This window comes from Lutjanus erythropterus, chromosome 18, assembly GCF_056507025.1.
Source record: "Lutjanus erythropterus isolate fLutEry1 chromosome 18, fLutEry1.hap2, whole genome shotgun sequence".
NCBI lineage: Eukaryota > Metazoa > Chordata > Actinopteri > Lutjaniformes > Lutjanidae > Lutjanus > Lutjanus erythropterus.
Genome location: NC_139334.1, coordinates 32,518,065 through 32,538,226, shown reverse-complemented (window position 1 = coordinate 32,538,226; position 20,162 = coordinate 32,518,065). Strand labels below are relative to the sequence as shown.

The window sequence follows — 20,162 nt, the reverse complement described above, 5'->3', positions numbered from 1 at the left end:
GACAAAGAGAGAGAGAAGTGCATCTGTGTCCCAGACTTAGATATATGGGGCTGTAAAACCTCCATAGCTCTCCCTGACGGTATTTACATACCATTCCAGTAGACGGTGTGCCAGCTTGTTGCAAAGCTCAAGGTCAAATTCACATAACTTATATTCTTTAATAAGAGAGGAAGGCAATATGAGATACTGTACACCCTACACCCTCTGCCTCTCCCTCTTCCTCCCTCTATTGCATGAATTAATTGATACTATAGGGAAGCATACTGTGTGTAAATCCCAAAGTGGTGAGTATACTTTAATTGGTCCTATGGTGTGCTGATTTATGTGTTTGAGAGTGTGTGTGTGTGGGAGAGAAAGAGAGGTGGTATCTGTCACGCTGCAGCCTCCATCTATAAGGTCTGTGAGCTGCAGTGAGGTGCCCCACCAAGCTGTGTGTGTACGGTATTGATCACATTGTGGGGACATAAATCTGATCACTCTGTCACGTTACGGGGACTCGCCTCCCATGTGAGGACAGAAACCTTAACCGTTAAGGGCTGATAATTGTTTTTTGTTCAAGTCAGGGTAAGGTTTTTGGTGTGGGGCATATATTTGTTAAGGTTAAAGTTTCATGTCAGATTTTTTTAAGTCCTGTGTCAAAGGAGAAATCTGTAATATATTGTAATAAATCATAAAATGAGGACAATGTGTCATCAGAGATCAAGAACAGAACAGTTTAAGTTAAAAATACTCGCTTCACTTGACCTGGACGCTACAGCCAAGCTGTGCTGAAATTTCTATTCTGGATTGGAACACTGTTTTGTACACCTGTTTCATGTTAATTAGATTTCAAATTTTCACCGTATGAACAAGTGTCTGTTTATGAGTTGTTGGAAATCATTAATAATCTTGTAGGCGTAGATGCTTATAACTGTTAAATTGAGCAAAATGTTAATGGAGTTTGGCAGGCGGTGAGACAGGCAGCCACTTAACTTCTCGTTCAGTGTTTTATTTCAGAGCAGTGGGCTTTTGTTTTCAGGGTAACAGGCTGAACTTTACATTGACAGATAATAGGAACTTATGAACAGCTGATCAGCTTCCAGTGTAGACTCGTTGATGCTTGTTATTGTCAGTAATATGAGTTTGCGCGCATCCTGTGCTCCTGTGAAGCTCCTGTTTTTCCCCGGTTTCTCCCATATTTTAAAGTTATCTCCCAATGACCCCCTATTTTGTTGTTACTCCCAGGAAACTCTCGGAATCTACACTCCCTCCAAACTTTATTATAAATAATCATCATACACAGATCCATAAGTTTTGTGTGTTCGTCTGACCTCACCCAAGTCGCCAGATTGAAACTATGAAAACACAATCTACATTCACAATCCACACCACATGCACAATCAGTAAAGCCTGTAGGGTGGATTTTAAAATAGGGCACAGTGGGAAAAACGACATGAGCCAACATATCAGCTCCCAACGGCACAAGAGCACGGTTGAGGCACAGAAGGCGTCTTAACATTTCATTTATTTACTATCCAACTCCCAATCCTCCGCCAAAAAAAAAATCCCATATTTTGAAATCTAAATGTTGGCAGGTTTGCACATGCCATGTGTACATTGTGAGGGTTACCAGTTGCTGTAATAATTCCTCTTCTCCATGCTGATCATGAAGCAGTACCAATTGTAGTGTGGCTCTAGTCACTTAGTTGCATTTCTAATATTGATGAAATGGCGAAAACGTAAAAGACATTATAAGGTTGAGAATTTGGATCCATCCATGGGCACTTCAACAGAATAAGAAAATAGAATATACATGCCTTTTCCCAAAGCAGTTCCATCATTTATATATATAGACAGTTTAGATATATACTGTATATAATGCTATTTGGCCAGCTGACCATGTGTAACTGACTTGACCAGCGGACTTTGCTACTACCTGAGTGGCTGTTGTAACAGATTAAGTGCCTTACATTCAAAAACCAATAACTGATGACTTGACAAGCTAAGTTGGAGGCAACACCATTAGCCAAGCTTAGACAAGCAATTTTTCACTGCTCCAGCTTTTCCTTGTAGCATTAAACAGTTTCATCAAAGGCAATTTCGCTTTCAACCAGGCTCTAACTCAATTTATTAACAGTCTTAACAATCTAAAAAACAAAAACCAATTGGTTAACAACAATCATTTTTGCCAACTGTCAAGCTCACGTTTAAACAGCTATAGGGTTGCACCGAATGTTTTGAAGCTTCATTCTTTGCCATGGTATTTGAAAGGCAAAACTAGTCTTTATTTGTTCATATATATGTATATTTTCCTGCTGGCAGCCTCAGTGTTGCCCCTGCTGCTGGTCTTTGGTCGGTCTGCATCAAGCTCACGCTGAAGTTGCTGCTGCTTCCTCTAGTGGGTCCCCATGTTGTGCGCCTACGCTCTCTCTCTCTCTCTCTCTCTCTCTCTCTCTCTCTCCCTGACTTTGACAGAGCAGCAGGTGCTGCTGCTGCTGCTGCTGCTGCTTGAGCGCAAGCTGGACACTCTGAACTGGCCTCCGTGCCTCCGTTGAGTCTCAGACCACTGCCCCTCTGACAGAGAGAGACATCAGCATGAGCTGGACGCAGACTGATAAAACCCCAACAGAACGAGTGATGACAAGGCAGTTGGCTGCTCGGAGAAGAGGATGAGGCATATGCTATCTCTGTCATATGTCTCTCCTCCCTCCCTCTGTGGTAGCAAAGCTTTGAAAAAAATTGCTACTGAAGCTTTGAAGCCCATAAGATGCTATTTGGGACAGCCCTACTCAACTGCTGGAAATGAACCATAATTGAAAGACTTAAACCCAATTAAATTCTTGCAGCTGTTTGGTTTATATACTTTTTGCATACCTGTACTGTTTGTACTCAGACAAATGGTTTCTTCAAGGAAGAGCACCTGTATGTATCATTTGAAGGTATTGGCAGATAGGACATGGCCTGCATCTTTTTTCTTCAAAAAAAAGAAAAAAAAGAAAACAGAAACAGTCAAGTGGCAAGTCTCTGTCAAGATAATCAATGTAGCGTTAGCTGATGGGATCATGTTATTTTCAGACGGGTAACACTACCTAGCACTTAGGTTCCTTTTGAGTAGATGACAACCAGCCAACAGACAGTCAGCAGTATTGTTTTAATCTATTAGCCCTCAAAAGCTCTGAATGTGGACGTCCATGATTACTGGTAATGCTGTTGTTTGTCCTGTCAGTCTGTGAAGCTAACGCTATCTGAATAAGTCACAGTGTAGAGCTGTGACTATCAACCGTCATTAGGGAGTGTCGTACAGATTTTAAAACGTTATTCGCTGTGGCTGACCAGCAGTGTGTCATTATAACCATAACTGGACAGCAGTCGCTATTATTAAAATGCTACATCATATTTCTATGACTTGATTATATTTGAAAATGATTGAGTAAAATTAGTGTACTACTAATTTTAAGTCTCATGAACTGAAGACTAAATAGGCTACAAATACAGGCCTGGAGTGTATTTTATAGAAAATAATTGCAATTGTATGGCAGTCAAATACAGTATTGTAATAAAAATTGCAATATTTTCCTCAAATCATTAGTCCAGGTAGGTCCAGGTGTGTAGATGTGTTAAGGGTGAAGATACCAGCTTGATTTTCTTCATAGTAAGTTCAACTAAACCTAGGAATTGTACAGGATAAGAACTGAATTTCTTTTGCCTATCTTTTACAGTGTGACTGTGTTTGGAAGGAAATGCCTTATGGCCATGAGTGAACACTGATTACACAAAACTTCTATGAACGTGTGACATATATTGTATTAAGTTACATTTGAAAAAGGTTAGGGTGCATCTCCATAACCTGACACGCCAGATGATTTGTTACACAGAACCATCTGGGAAGTCATCCTTAGAAAGTTGTCCCTTTTGGAAAAGGGCAGGCACTTTCATAAAACACTCGGCAGGTCATTGGATGAACCATCTGTCTATCACATTGAACAAAGGCTAACTTCAACCAGTCAGATCAAACTCTTGCCAAAGCCAGTCAAGAGAAGAGTGAAAACATGTTTTCCATGGAGTAAAGCCTTCAGTTCTGTTCTTTGCTCTTCTTTCAATGAAGAAATATCCTCCAGTTCTGATATAACTGATGCTATCACAATATCTATTGTCGTATAAAAGAATATCGAAAATATTGAGTATCCTGATATTATATTTTGTGATACCATATCGGTTCTCAAAACGCTATCGTGATATTGTGGTGATACATGCAAAGATTTATGGTTAATTTTGTGTTGTGTTAAAAAAGTTAACTTTTTTTAGTTTAAATATTATACATATTGTGTTTTTTCTTCATACAATGACAACTTTCCCACAATTAGATTTAAAAAAAAGCAATGTATCATCTTGCTTACAGCGCCACAATAAGTTACAATATATTGAATCATAATTCCTGTATTGTGATTGGTATCACGTGCCCAGATTCTTGCTAATGCACAACCCTAGTATCTACGCTAACCTCATTTAAGCTTTTTTGTTTGAGGCGCTTCCATGGACGATTCGCGCTGTTGTCGCATCAAAAACCACGTCCGTAGCTGCCAGTAGTCCATCCTAGGATGCTGATTGGCTGCAACACTTCTGGTGCACACACAAATGGATAACTTGAAGCCTGGCCAGATGGACTCTTGCATGATCTTACGAATCCAGCTGCCTCAGAGGGTAAAGATCACTGGGCAAAAATGTGGTGTGTGTTTGTGTGTGTCTTTGCGTCCCAAGTCCATGACTTCTAGTCTTCAGTAGGGCAATAAAAGCTGTCCCTCAGCAGCCATGAATTTATAGCCCTTATAAACACTCTTCCCAACCACCCCAAGTGCCACCTCCCCCTCTCTGCTCCACCTTTTCTAATAGGACTATGCATATTTGAAACTTGGATTAAATCCAAACGCAAACTTTAACTCTGTCTTCCCTCCCTTCGTCTGTCATTTCTTTTATCTCCTGCAAACACCCTCACCTTCTATAGCACACACCCTCTCTGAAACACTGGAACTGTTGCTCCTGTTTCAAGTTGACAAATGAGTCCAAGAAAATGGAGTTGTCTAATTGATGAACTCTTTAAATAAATGGCATCGTTTTGTAAACCTCTAATGACAGCCGCTTTGAAGCTGTGACGGGCTCAGACAGCCAAACCTTCAGCCAGACCACATCTGTACCTCTATGACATTTTACATCCTTTAACCCAGATTAGACACAGATTTTTTCTTGAGCTGAAAAGTCACACTGAATCAAAACCTTAACAAGCATATAGCAGCTTTTCCAGGCCAAGGTTATGTTTAGCTTATTGCCGGGTCTCTGACTGCACTGACATATTGCTTTTAAAGTCGACAGGAGTCAGAGTTAAAAGCACTGCTTTCTCACTTGGGCTGTGTCCCCTTTCTTATCCCACGTAGTTGTGTCTCTGCCTACATTTAGCCTCTAAGCCTATCCAAACCAAGGAGAGCAAACAACAAACGCATACAAGTGATCCAATCAACACCAAGGGAATTATAAAGCAACAGTTGTGCTCCAGTGTGTCAGGTCTGGTTAGGTATCTATGGCTCGCACACAGAATACATATTTTAAGTAGAGCACGGTGGAGAATCACAACTCCAAGAGGCATGCAGTGAGGAATCAGTTCTCTGTGGAAAGTAGTATGCAGGGAGGAATCAAAGCTAAGTATGCAGTAAAAGCTACCACTTCTTTTAACACCAGTGAGGCAGCCATGTATCCCACTGCTGTGTTTGAACACTAGATTGACAGAATTGGGCTGCTGGATTTGCCAATAAGTCCTACCCGAGCAGAACTCAGTTGTATGCTATTGTTACTTTCATGGGCAATTATGATGATTAGCTGCTGCAGCCTAATTTGTGCAGGTCACACCTGCTCTCTGTGGTGTCACAGTGTTTTGAGGGATTTTTCAATGCAGACATCAAGTAACATGACAAACTACACACACTGAACTAAGCTGTTCTGACTGGTGGTAGTGACGCAAGCCCCTTTTACAAAGCCTGTTCAAGGCGGGAATGATGTTGCATTATTCCGCTTTGACGTTCTGTGTAAAATGTATGAACATGGAATGGGGGGCATTGTTGTTCTGCCTGTAAGCCAGCAGTGGATGTACTACCAGAACCAAATTAACAACAGTGTAAAAAGACACCTGAATGTGGGTTACAGAAGCTTGCGAGGTGTGAAAGAATTTTGTACTGACCAAGGAAATGTGTTTGTAATCTTACAAAATTAGACATTTAGAAGAACTGGGGAAATATGCAGAAATATAGAAAAATCTGTAACACTTCACATTAAGGTGCCTGCAGTCAGTGTTAATATATAGGTAACAGATGCTTAGGAGCATTAATATGTTAGTAAGACTGTTAGTTAATTGGTTATTTCTTAGATTATAAGACATTCATAAGTACTTATAAGAAATTTGTTAACAGTTTAATTAACTTTCCTATTTTGTAATTTGTTGTTGCTTGATTGGGTTTCTACTACTATACTTTATTATGCATTTATTAACTATGCACTCATAATTAGTTAACTGGGGTTATCTGATCTAAAGTGTGAACACTCCTTATTGAGGTTAATTAAGTCTTTATTATGCACTTATTATGCACACTGTTCACACCAGATCAGGTACCCCCAAAATGTGTAGTTAACTTTTAACGCATGCATAGTTAACTGCTAATAAATGCATAATGAATTATGTAGAAATCTTTATAAAGCAACATCAAAAGCTTAGTAGAGGTTCAACAATGACATAATGAGTAAGTTGTTTTTAAATAATTATCAAAACCTCTTAAGGCTTTCTTAACATTCCTAAGTCTGTTCATAAGTTTCTTCAATAATAAAATAACAATAAATATTTATTAAGCTATTATTAACACATATTAATAAGCATCTTACAAAGGATTTGTTTCTATTTACTAATGCTTATTACAGGCACTGTAATATTAATAGTAATATTTATAGGGATCTGTTGGAATTGACCAAATACTTAAAAATCAATATTACAAAAATATTGTAGGTTTGACTGCTGGTGCTTTTACAAAATATTAACACAGTAACATTTTTGACAAATGGTCATCAGAATCAGTCAGAAATACTTTTCTTCAGGGGCGAAATTGGTTAAAGTGGATGAAGGCAAATAACAGAGCAGCTAGAACGGTCTGCTAAGTTGAGAAAATTACATCACTTTACTGTAATGCAGCCTTTAAAACCAAGAAAATACAACACATACTTGCCAACCCACCTGATTTTCTCAGTAGACTTTTCATTGCACCCTCTCATTTCCTCTCGGGGTCACAAGTCTCCTGTATTTCTCCTGATTTATGACAAATTTCTGGCACTGTACAGTGTGCATAAGCCCTACGACTCTAATATATGGCATAGACATATATATGTAGACTCTGCATCGGCCTTTGGATCGTACATCAATGTCATCAGTGTTTTTTTTTTCTTTTCTAACTCACTCCATGAGGATCATAGAGCCTTGAACATAACATCAAAATGACCAAAAGCAATAATGAACTGATGCTACTAACAAGTATTGTGTGAGTATCAAAGGCTGATATATCTTTTGCTCTGTGCCATAGAGCTCCTTTGTTGTCCAGAAACTATTAAAAACACACACTGTGTGTGCAGAGCCACACTGTTGCACTGGGTGACGTGTTCCTTCATTACCATGAACACACACTGTAGTTTATTTGGACTCCCCCATTTACTGCCCTGCTGCTCCAAATACTCACTAGAGCACTGAATGTGTATTAATCTGCAAATAGGTCCCGACAAATGCACTATTTCCAACTGTTTGACTAATGTTTGCTAAAAACTACAGTGCCCAGCTGTTTCAGCAAATTACTGAGCCTTTATAAATATGGAGACCCATATCTGTGACTTGTATTACAGACTGCATAGGGAAGAGACACAGACTAACCATGGAATCTGATGACAAAGAGAAAAAGATAGCAGAACGCCAGCTTTAACCTTTAACATCTATAATGTGTATTATTTTTTTAACTCTTTCCTTGTTGATACATGCAGGATACATACATCCATACATCTGTATGCAATCCCAGACATGATCTGGATACGCACACAGATGTTAAAAATCGGTTTAGTTGTGGTATTATACATGGTGCTGTCATGTGAAATCCAAGCATTCCCTTCTGTCTGCAGCATGCGCACGTGAGCCCATGTGTGTGTTTGACCAACATCTGTATACTAATTGACTGTGACTTTGTGGTTTTGTGTATTTACAGCGTGCTGTGGGAGCCCATGGGGGACGGCAAGCGTGTGATTTCATTGGCCGATAACCACGCACTACTCTGGGACCTGCAGGAGAGCTCCACACAGGCCACGGTAAAACACACACTCACACACACACACACACACACACTGTAAAGCACAGTACATACACAAACACACACACCATATCACACAATAGCTAACTCATTATTTGATAACAACCATATCGTCTTGGTGTTATCTGATGCACACATCCTCTCTCTGCGACAACAGCAGAGTGTCCACTGTTCATTCTGTCTCTCTCTCTCTCTCACACACACACACACACACACACACACACACACACACGCACACACATGCACAGTATCTGGGCAGGCTTCTAAGCTGTGACCACTTTAATATTATTCTGGTCAAGTCTCTCCCACAGTGATAGTAATAGTCTTGTTTAATAAGTAAGAGAAAAGCCATTTACTGTTTCTGTTTTCGCACTTCACTAGTGCTGCCACTGTCATACATCATGTTTCACATGAAATGCACTTAAACTGCACCACATGGTCAAATGTATGAGGACATCAGAACATTATACCCATTTAATAGTTAAATATCTCTTACATTCCGACGCCATGGGCATTAATATGCCGCTATTAGTGCGTTTCCACCGTCGGAGTGAAAGGGTGAACGTTGCTGCTACAGCTTCATTTCAAATTATAAGGAAATATTGACTGCCATAAGTACCAACATTAAATCGGGGGACAGACATTTCTTGTTTTTTATTAATGTTACAATAAAGTTATGCTGTCATAAATGGCACACGGGTTGAGTTGCTCAAAGTACCAAAAAAAAAAAAAGCAGTGAGGAGTGCGAGCCCTTTTAGGTAGGAGCTACTTTCTTTCCGCAGTGGAATCCACAAGAGCTGCTTTAGAATCTACTGGAACTAACTTATTTCTTGAATAACTGGGTTATGATATTTAGAAAGAGAAACTGGTTTAGAATTTTTCTGGGTTTTTTTTTTTTTGGTTTAGAAATGTTTTCTTTTTATTTCTTTTTTTTATTTCTTTCCTTCTTTATCTATTTATTTATTGCTGCTTTGAGCACCACAAGCCATTTAGTTCCATTTTGTCCGATTATACTGGAAAGAAAGAAGACATCTTTCCAGCCAATATCTCCAAAACTCTGCTACTCACACCTAAAAGATCTAGATTGCTAAATAGCACTACAGGCCAAGGGAAAATCTTGAATTTAAAATTTTTAATTTTGTCCCTTTAAAGGCACAGAGAGCAGCGATGGCCGAGCATGCTTAACAGTGAATGAAGACAGGGAGCGGCATTAGCGAGAACAAAGCACTGAATTGGAGAAATCAAATATTATTTTATGATTGTTTCAAACCACAAATAAACACAGTTGCACCAACACAAACCTAAGCACAACCCTGCAGGAAGGTCCACATGGCTGGATTTTGCGTGAGTGCAGCTGAAGTGCACACTTTGTCCTGTTGCCTTTCTGTTTCCTGCTGTTGTGTGTTCATGTGTGTCCAACAGACACACAGACCTGAACTGTAGTTCTTTATACATCCACTTGGCGGTTGTCAGTAGCGGCGTGAGAAAATATTGATACACTTGAGTATCGTGATATTATGTTTTGTGATACTGTGTCGATTCTCACAAACACTCTACAGTGATATTGTGATTAGGGCTGGAAGCAATGATTATTTTCATTTCACTCAACCTGTTGATCATTTTGTCAGTTAGCTGTTTGGTCTATAGAATGTCAGAAATACTGTTATAAAGGAGGAAAGAAACCAAAAAATATTCACATTTCAAGTTGAAATCACAGAATTTTGACACTTTCTCTTAAGAAATTACTTTAACTGATTTACTGATTATCAAAATAGCTGGAGAGTAATAGTTGATTCATTCAGTTCAGTTGTTCTATTTAAGAGTTGTGGCAGTGGTTCATTTTGTGTTGTGTTTAAACCAGCGGCTGCTAGATAGCAGTGTTGTTATCTACCTTCACTGTTCTGATTGCATAAAAAAGTGAACTTTTTTAAACTCAGATTTCATGCATGCAAGATCACGTTCACCCTATTCATAATCTTAATATAAGACTACAATAAGGCCTGGCTGCAACCTGGAGGACTTTGGAGAAAATTTAAGTAGTATTTAATGAATATTTAATAGTCAGTGTTTTATGATAAACATCCAATTTAATATTTACAAGAAAAGTTGCAAAAATGTTTGTGAATGCTGTCAATAACAGGTCTTAGAAGGACTGAAAATCAGAATCAGCCAAAATCGGAAACGGCAGGTCAGACCCTTCAAAAAAATCGGAAATTGGAATCGGTCAAGAAAATTGAAATCGGTGCTTCTCTACCTAATATCATATTTAAAAAAGCACTAAATCACTTACAGTATCGCAATATCTTGTAATATATTGAATCACAACCCATGAATCATGACATATATCACCACATTTCTGCCAGTACAACTTCATTTAATAATAGTTTCATCTTGGTCACCAAATCATTACTAAAAAACAGCAAGAAAACATGCTATTTCTTGTTATCTCATTTGTGAAAAATTGCATTTCAAACACAACAGTTGTTTTTCTTTTAATCTGTCATCAAACTAATTTGCATAATCCTCAATTCTTCAGAAGCGTTTTTTTGTGCGAAGAGGAGCCACAACACATTCCTATAAATTTAAATCTTGTCCGTCATTCTGATCATTCCAAATTTGCGAAGAACAATAAGATAGACACCAGCGATAGGACCAGGCATAATAATATATTAATCCCCCTACAGAAGAGACGTGATGTTCTCTGCAGTTGGATTGAAAAATATGTGCATATATTGGCAATCGTCAGCCAAAATGAGTTGGAAAATATCTGATTTCAGCAAAAAATTAGTATCTTGGATACTTATTTATTTATGTATCATCTTCAATTGAAAAGTGTAAAGTAGTAAAAATTTAAAGTACTTGAGTACAGTGCTTGAATAAATGTACTTAGCTACTTTACACTCCTGCCATTCAGCCCACCAAAGTGGGAAAAGCATTTCTTTATGGATCAGTCTTTGTGTACGGGAGCATTGTATGTTGTCAGGGAGACAAACTCATTTGCATTCAACTCAGTGCATTCATACTCAGTTCTCTCTCATTCCTATCACCCAGAAATATACAATAGTGGCTTTTAAAAGACAAAAAATGAATGAATCACCATGTAACTGACGTGTGCAAGTACTTTTGGTCAGTTCTCTTGTAGTTGTGTCCTTCCTAATGCAAGGTGAAGAGGCTCTTCACCGTAAATTCCCTGTCTCCAGCCTGCCGGCTTTGCAATTAAAATGCCCATTATGTATTTAAAGACTCAAGATAATGGTGTGTCAGATGTGCACGTTTGTGAGGAAGAGGTAATAGAGTAGTGTCGGCCCATGCTTTCATGAGGTTGTGTGTACGTGTGTGTGTGTGTGCGCTCCATTTGAAGCCATGAGTGAAGAAGAATATAGATGGGTCATTGGTAATTCATGCTCAAGCTCGTTGAGGGATTCGCATAAAGGGCAGCCGGGTCACACACCTAATAGATACAACTGTGTGTGTATGTGTGTTTGCATGTGAGTGCATGCATGTGTGTTCATCCGATCTCAGTTAGGTGACGCTTTGAAAAATGTCCAGTCGCAGTTTTGATAAATGCATGCACACACTCACCTCTTTCTCAGTCTCTTGCTATATCAGTGTGTGTCTGCTGGGGACGTTCTCAGTTAACTGGTTATATATTATTTATTCACATTCAAATGGATCAAGTTTTATTTTGGGTCATTTGGATCATCATCTGTTTTACAGAAAATGCAGTGATTTCAGTTGTTCACCAGATGGAGCTGTTTGTTGTATGTACTGTGTGACCGCCAGGCAGCTGGAAAACTCTGTAAATACTGAACTGTGGAGAAGTTCGTCATGTTCTAGGATGATTGAAAAGTTTGCCGTTTTCATTTCTGTTCCTTCAGAACATGGCCTTAGACCAACATTCGTTCCTGCTATTCCTAATGCACATGGATACTTGCTTCAAGCTAGCGTTGTTCCATGTGTGTTGTGTGTTGTGTTGACAGTTCAGCTTTGTTGGCAACCCAAAGTTAGAAAAAGTTTTGTAACTGCTTTAAAATGTGTTTAATTTCTTACCACATGCACATACACCTTTTACTTTGGGCAACATACTGTATACACTACAGTATATGTTGAGCATCCATGAGAATCCCTGATGGGTGTGCACATTTTACATAATTCATGTACATTCATGAATTCTGCAAACATCTTTACACATAATATAGTGTCATGTTCACACTCAAGTGGAAATTTTGGTGGGAGAAAACCTGTTCTAGATGTGTGGCATCACGTGTTCCCTCTTGCATTATTTATTGCATTATACTGCAGTTAACCATATATATATATTGTATATATGTCCCTGGCGATTAATTTCCATGTCGATTAAACACAAAATTTAGACTAGTTGACTAGTCTAACAGTAAGAAAAAAAGCAGTTAACATCAAGCACAACTTATTAATTGATCATGTTCGATAATACCGTCTATATTAAGACCCATTTGAAGCCGTTAATCACAGTCTACAATCGCCAAATTATATTTTAACAACTCACTAAATGCTGAAGAGGATCACAGTGTCTGCGGGTAAATGACCCAGAGCTGATGTTAGGCTAGTAGGGGTGGTTTTAGCCTTTTTAAAAAAATAAGTAAAGCACTCAATGGAGATGTACAAATCTTTTCTGAATAAGTTCTGATGTGGGCAAACATTTAACCCAGCATTACCAATCAGCCGTTTCTGCTCCAACAGCCTCCTCGTCGTTCTCATGGTTCTATGATACATCCATGATCGGTCCACACAGATCTGATGGAACCTTCCTCACATTAATACATGAAACTAACAGAAATGTCTGACTTTTATCCTATTTTCTATGTTGATTTTCACCATTTGAGGTTAGACTGGCACTCTTTTGATCATGCCACCCTGTTGCATCCTCCTCCTCTGCAATGGTATAATGGTTTTTGAGATGAGATCTGGTGCCACCTACTGCTCATCTTGATGAACCAACTCCTAGTAATTGTATAATAGTAGTGGATGAAATTGAGCATTTAGTCACAGTTTTTTGTTTGTTTTTTTTGTAAAAATTTGCAATACATTTGAATGAAAACCTGGCTGTTGACTGTTTGCCAATTGGTGTTGAATTGATTGTCAGCAGTGAAACGTGATGGACGATGATATTGTTTTTGGTTAGCTATACTGAGGAAGCTTAGCTAAGAAAACAATAGCTCAAATAATGATACAATTGAAAGAAACACACAAAACAGTGGCCCACAGAAAAGAAACACCAATGTACCCAAGCATCTTGGATTTGCCTGACTGGGCAGATTTAATAAGAAAATAATAAACTAGATATGGAGATGCAGTGCCATGACCAGCAACAACAGCTTATTTTTATGTTCTCTCCAACATACCAACAACAGAACTCTGCCAGCATCCCCTGCTCTAGGGAAACTCTGATGTGACACACTACCTCAAACAAAGAAAGCCTTTAAATCAAGATTTTACAATGGCAATGGTCGATGACTGTCAGCCATCATGATGGTCAATGGCATTATTCATTGGCTCAACTCAAATTAATATATATTCTACTAAGTATTTTTGTAATGGTGTTACGACTGATTGACCTTGATTTAACAAATCATCAATCACATCAATAAAAATTCCAATGTAGTGCAGCAAAAAAGTGCTAGAAATGCAAAATCCAGCATTGTCCTGACCCCAGGCTTTACTCCAAGCAAAATATGTACGACAGTGTGGAAGCAGGGAACAGTAACATTATTTGATGGCTGTGAAGTTAAATGGAAAAACAAAACAACTAAAAGCTGGATGCTAATAAAGGCTTGGTAAAAACAAAACAAAACATTGACATCATTGGAATTGCCTGTATGTTAATGACTCACATGGTGAATTCATCTTCCAGCAAAGGGAATTTCAAAGCACATTCATGTCATGCACACCCATCTGCAGCTTTGTTTCTTTCTTTTTAACAGAAATCCTGTGTATAAAGTTTCACAGATGGTAACTTACTGTAACAGCAATTGAAAGATGGCAAACCCATGTGACAACCTTAACATTTTTTTTTTTATTGTGTAATTGTGTGCTTTAATAATGAAAACATAGACTCACAAAACTTCATGTAAATTTGACTCACCAACACAATTACATTTAACAACCAGCAACATAAATAAATTGGCATTGGCAAGTCCAAAGTAGACAGAAATGTCGATCTGAGGCCAGATTGAAACCAAAACTAATGTTCAAATGGACTGCATGTGCCGAGAGTGTAGACTGTATATAAAGATGGATGACACATCTTCACTTCGTCCCTCTGTACAAAAATGAAGGCAAAATACCCCAGATAAAGGTGCTGCCATCTTCTGTTGGTGATGGAATGAATTTCCTGTTAAATGGCCAGTCCCATCTTGTTAATTTCTTTTTACTGACCGGACACTAGCCAGGAGAAGTACTATATGTATCATATACTTTGATTTTTTTAGTTTGTCCCATGTCCCATCTGCTAACATGGAGGGGGCGGGGTTTATGAACTATACTGCAGCCAGGCATTAGGGGGCAATCAAAATATTTTGGCTTCACTTTTGGAGCACTGTCAGTCCAGTCCATCTTTACAGTGGTCCAGAGTGTGCCTTTGCTGTGCAATGAAACTTTCATATTGGAACCCATTATTTATTTACTTTTTTTCTCAAGACTGTTCTGCCTAGTCCCTCCGCACTGTGCAGTGATTGGCTACTACTGAGCTGTGATTGGCTAGTTCTTGTTGCCTTAACAAAGTGTCTGCAGTATTGGCATTTTCTAATGTTGTGAAGGGGTCTGTTTTAACAAAAAAAAAATCCCAAAACCTAGCTTTTGTAGCTGAAACAGCTACCTTGCTAACAACTACCTTGCTTAACTTCTCCCAAGTGCCAGACTGCATGTTCACAACCAGTGAGACAGTAGTCATAGCCATTCACAGCACACTAGGGTGGATATAACGCTATTAGAAAATATCATCCAACAAACTAAATATGGCTGTGCTGCTGCATACAAGGCTCATGAGGAAAAATAGCTCCACTTGCACTCTTAACACCATTGTCATCAGTGTGATCATTTAAATTTAACCCTTATGAACATGAATGTAAATGACAAATACTCAAACATTAATGAATTCATACATCCCAATCTTTTGTGCCTGCACTGTTTCTCAGTGCCTGTAACTTTAATACATGTATTTGTTCTGCTTCTAATCAATTCAGTGTCTGCTTGTGTGTGTGTTTGTGTGTGTGTGTGTGTGTGTCCCCTGTGCCGTGACCCCAGCGTGAGGTCGAGTAGGACCACGGAGGCGGTTTGTTGATTCTATCCTCTGACACCAACACTGGACAACACAACTATTAAATCCTGCATCAAGGGAGAAGCAGAGAGGTGGAAAGTAATGGTGGGAAAGTAGTATAATGAGAAGAAGAGGATGGAGAGCGAGGGAGCAATGGAGGGCCTGACTGATTGGAAAGATGGAGATTAGGAGGGAGAAAGAGGGAGATACGGATAAGGAAAGAGAGTGGGCTTGATGAGGAGAAAAGGAATGAAAAAGAGGAGAAAGAGCTTGGCAGCCAAGACAAATTTCTCCAGTGCTGATGAGAATGCTAATCTCCTTCCCTCCCTCCCTCCTTTCATCCCACTCTCCTCTCTCCCGTTCCCTCTATCTGTCAGAGGGTGATGTGTTCATCTCAAGCCGTGTCCAGCTGCAGTGTGGATGTGTCTCTCTCTCAAGGGCCCGGCCTAGATTAGCGTGTGCATGCGTGTGCTCAGTGTGGGTGTTTGCGTGAGTGTGTGTATGCATACATAAGAGAGGATCATGTGAATAAGCATAGCAGTGTGCATTGTTTGAAGGAAGATTTGTGTGTTTATGTGTGTGTGTATGTGTGTGTCTGCATGTGCATGGCTCATCAATTAGAATCGCTGGTGGAATTGAGTGAGAACATCTCCGCCGGCTCACAGCACACCCACACACCTTGTCCTGCACATCTGCTCACACACACACACACACACACACACACACACACACTCACGCTCTCTCTTCCGGAGACTAGAGAAAGCATAAATGCATGGCGATTTGACAGATAGCTTTGCATTAGTGCCGCTTGCGTCCTAAATGAATGTGTCCCCTAGTGTTGTGTGTACTGCCTTGTTAGGGCCCCTAATTTGGTTAGTGCACTAATAAAGCTGGGAACCTGGGATGCACGAAGCTCAGGCTTTGCTGCTGCACCACTAGCGTAACTGCGGAGAGGGAGAGTCCTACTCCAGCGTTCCAACTGATCATGGAGTTTGCAGAGCTTCTGTTCTGTCAGGGGGAAGTCAGGGTACTTGATAAATACTCTGAGGAATTCAAGGATGATCAGCAAATTTGGCAAGTGAATCACTACAAAAATACCAGCACACAGGTTGTTTCACTGTTGTTTCGATATTCTTTGCAACAGATGGTGTTGGTTTTTCCGAGGATTGGATACTGAAACGCAGTGCCAAATGGCACCAGGTCCTAAAACAACCAGTATCTACAGAACTGAATCACAACTCCGATGATGTTACTTCATTTAGGTGCCACACCCCTGAGTTGTTCATTTAAAATAGTTGCCCATGGACATCACAAATGCATCGTCTAGTCTACTCTAAGAATAGCCAATGGTCTTGCTGGTGCTAATGGGTATCCTAATAAAGACAAGAGAGGTTAACATTTGCAGCTGGGAGACTTCTGCTAACTTGTAGCTACTGAAAACATGGTTCCAATGCTGTTAAATGCAGTCAAACAGCCTTTCAGGTGCCTTACACTCAAATGATTACAACACTGGGTGGGACATCCAACAAATGCTCAAGAAAGAACAACTAAGGGACAGTCTTGTAACCAGATAGTTGTGCCGTGTTTGAATGCTTGTGTGATCCTATGCCAAGCTCATCTGCTAACAATGTTCCCGATCCCTTAGATGAGGAGCATAGATATAAAACAGTAAACGTGACATGTCTGATGACAAGACTGATAATGATCAGTGCAGCCTTACCTCATATTTCTGCAAAAGAATTATTTAAGTTTGAACCTTGAGTTTGTAGAATACCAGGAATACCAATTTAAATGTATTTTCCTGTTATTAGGTCTGTAACTGTTATGTTAAAATCACATTGAAAAAGAAATGAAGCGTGAATTCAGAATAGCTTCGGCACTTGTCTATCTGTTTTTGTGTCTTTCTACAGTTTGATCCAATCCAATTGAATCCATTTAGAAGTTATGCACCATTTTGTTATAGGCTACACCCACTGCCACACCCCCTTTTCATAATTGGTATGAACAGTTAATCAGGTCTTCTTTGTCTGATGACCAATTTTTCCATAAAGTCTTGTCCATATCTGTAAATCCATTTGAAAGTTATGCGCCTTTTGTTATAGGCCACTTCCACTGCCATGCCCCCCTTTAGCCATTTGGCATGAATACAAACACATATACTTGACTTCCATGCCAAATGTCAGCCTCCTAGAATCAAAACTGTGGCCAACAAGGAGTGGAAAGTGACCAGTCAACCAACCAACCAACCAACCAACCAACCAACCAACCAACAGAGCAAGGTATAGAGCTGCTGGTCGTTGCTAAAAATATTTGTTCTTGTCGTGTGTCACTGCGTAAAATGTTCTTGTCACTCTATCATACTCTATCTGTCACACCTGATCAAGTTCTATTTGTTGTGGAAGGCCGTGAGATATGGTCACAAATCCTGGAAAAGTTTTGAGCTGGGAACCAGATAAACAGAGGAACAGAAGTCCCAAGTCCTAAACTTTTGAGTTCTGAGTCCTAAACAAGACATAATGAGGTCATCTCCAAATATAATGCCATTTTAACACCAGAGCCTCAGCGGACCATTCTTTTTGCACCCTCAAATGTCAAACAAAGTTGGAAGTTGTGTTGCGTTTTGGTCTGTGATTTTTGTTGTGTGCATTTTGCATACTGCAATTTGTTTTTTGTTGACCAACTCAGAATTTTTCTACAGAATTGTATTTGGCTCTCTGTAACAACAAATTAAACAAAGGGGATCTGGGGAATTAAGTGTCAACTTGCTGAGAATGAATAGTGTTAACATTAGTTGATTCAGGAAATAAAGGGAAATGAATTGATTCGTGACACATTTTTTAAATAACACTTTACTTCTTTGGCTTGGGGGAATGTAGTATTAGCATGAGAAGTCTAAAGGCTCAAGTTCAAATGACCAAGTTGAGTCCTCTTTTATTTGTGTCAAGTCGCGTCAGATTTGTGACTCAAGTTTGACGCAAGTCTAAGGGACTCAAGCACCTCTGCTAGTCACCCCAGCAATTGTAACGTCGAAAAGATGTGGGGTTTAGACTTTGTTCAACTTGTCTGACTCACTGGATGTACTCTGTGGGTATAGTTGCTTGTTTCAGTCAGCGTTGCAGCATCCGGTGCCTGTGTTTTCAGAGTCCCAGATAAACAACAACAACAACAACATCTTCCCAGCTAGCAACCTACATGCTAAATTAGCCCCTGGATTGCTAATGGTGCGAACATAAACAAGCTAGCAGCCTATACCTTTTCTTTTGCAGGGATTTAGCCCTTTTAATACCAGGGCTCACCTCCGACGTGCCATTGTTCCTCCAAAACAAGTTCTCCTATTATCCACTATCTGGCAGGAGCACTGTCACCACATCTTGGGCTTAGCTCCACCCGAGATGATTGTGATTGGTTTAGGGAAATACAAACAAGCCCTAACTTCTTTCCCTTATAACAGAGTGATCATATGTGGAGCCAGACCTTCCACCAGCACTGTGCACTGTGGAGATACGCCTGGCTATTTTGAAACAACTGTTCAACCATCCAACAACCATTTCTGTTGGGTCATACTAACAGGTTTTAGTTGTAATATTTGAGGGCACACACAAACAACAGTTACAGAGTAACTAGTATATCAGCGATGTAAAAGTCCTCTTACTGCCATTTCACTGTGCTTTTAATTAAATCAGTTGCAACATGTGTGTTTTGCTCATTGTTGGTATGCTCAGCAGCCTTAACCCAACATTTAAAAAAGTCTCTTAAATGACTACTTAAATAAGCAAAGATACAAGAATATTTTTAGTTTATGGAGACACTCTGATGTAATCATGAAATTAATGGAAAAGTCGTGGAATTAAACATTAAGGCCACAGAGGAAAACCTGCCTCTCTTCTTGTCTGGTTTTATCTGCCACCTTTCTTCAGCTTTCCTTTCTTTTTCCTTTCTTGCCTTCTTACTGTCTTTGTTCTCCTTCCTTTTATCCTATCTGCTTTTCTTTCTTAGTCTTCCTCCCTCCCTCCTTGCTGCTCTTTGGGCCCGTCTCTCTCTCTCTCTCTCTTTCCCTCGCTCTCCCGCTCACTCTGCCTCTGTCCTCTCCAGCTGAAATAATGAGAGTGTACCAGGGAGCTGTGCTGTGACGGGCCGATCGATGATCCCTGCTCCAACAGGCAGAGACAGGAGAGAGGGAGAGAGGCAGAGGGAGGGAGAAATGGGAGAAGGAGAAAGATGAGGATAAAAAGCCGCAGATAGTCAGAGAGCAGAGAAAAATGGAGCAGTGCGATGCTGCTTTTTAGAATTGTTAGATGCATCATAGTTTAAGGGAAAGATAACCATTTGCAAAGCCAGCCCGCTGAATTAATTGGATTCCATTTTTAAAGTAGCCTGATGAAGTGATATGCTTTATAATTCAAATTCCTTGAAGTGTTTTGACTTTGATTAATTTCACCTTCATTGTTGCCCTGTGAAATATAGGTAGCAGGTTTGATAAATATCCAATGACAAGCATGTCGTCTTGTTTG

General features: G+C 39.6%; 1 protein-coding gene across 1 annotated transcript in view; it reads left to right on the top strand.

Moving 5' to 3' along the window:
* Positions 1–20,162, top strand: part of eipr1 (EARP complex and GARP complex interacting protein 1) — an 88,782-nt gene that overhangs the window by 30,911 nt on the left and 37,709 nt on the right. Inside the window, exon 5 of the mRNA XM_084743066.1 lies at positions 8,256–8,355. Within this exon, the coding sequence (XP_084599192.1) occupies positions 8,256–8,355 (100 nt within the window). The remainder of the gene's footprint in view (positions 1–8,255; positions 8,356–20,162) is intronic.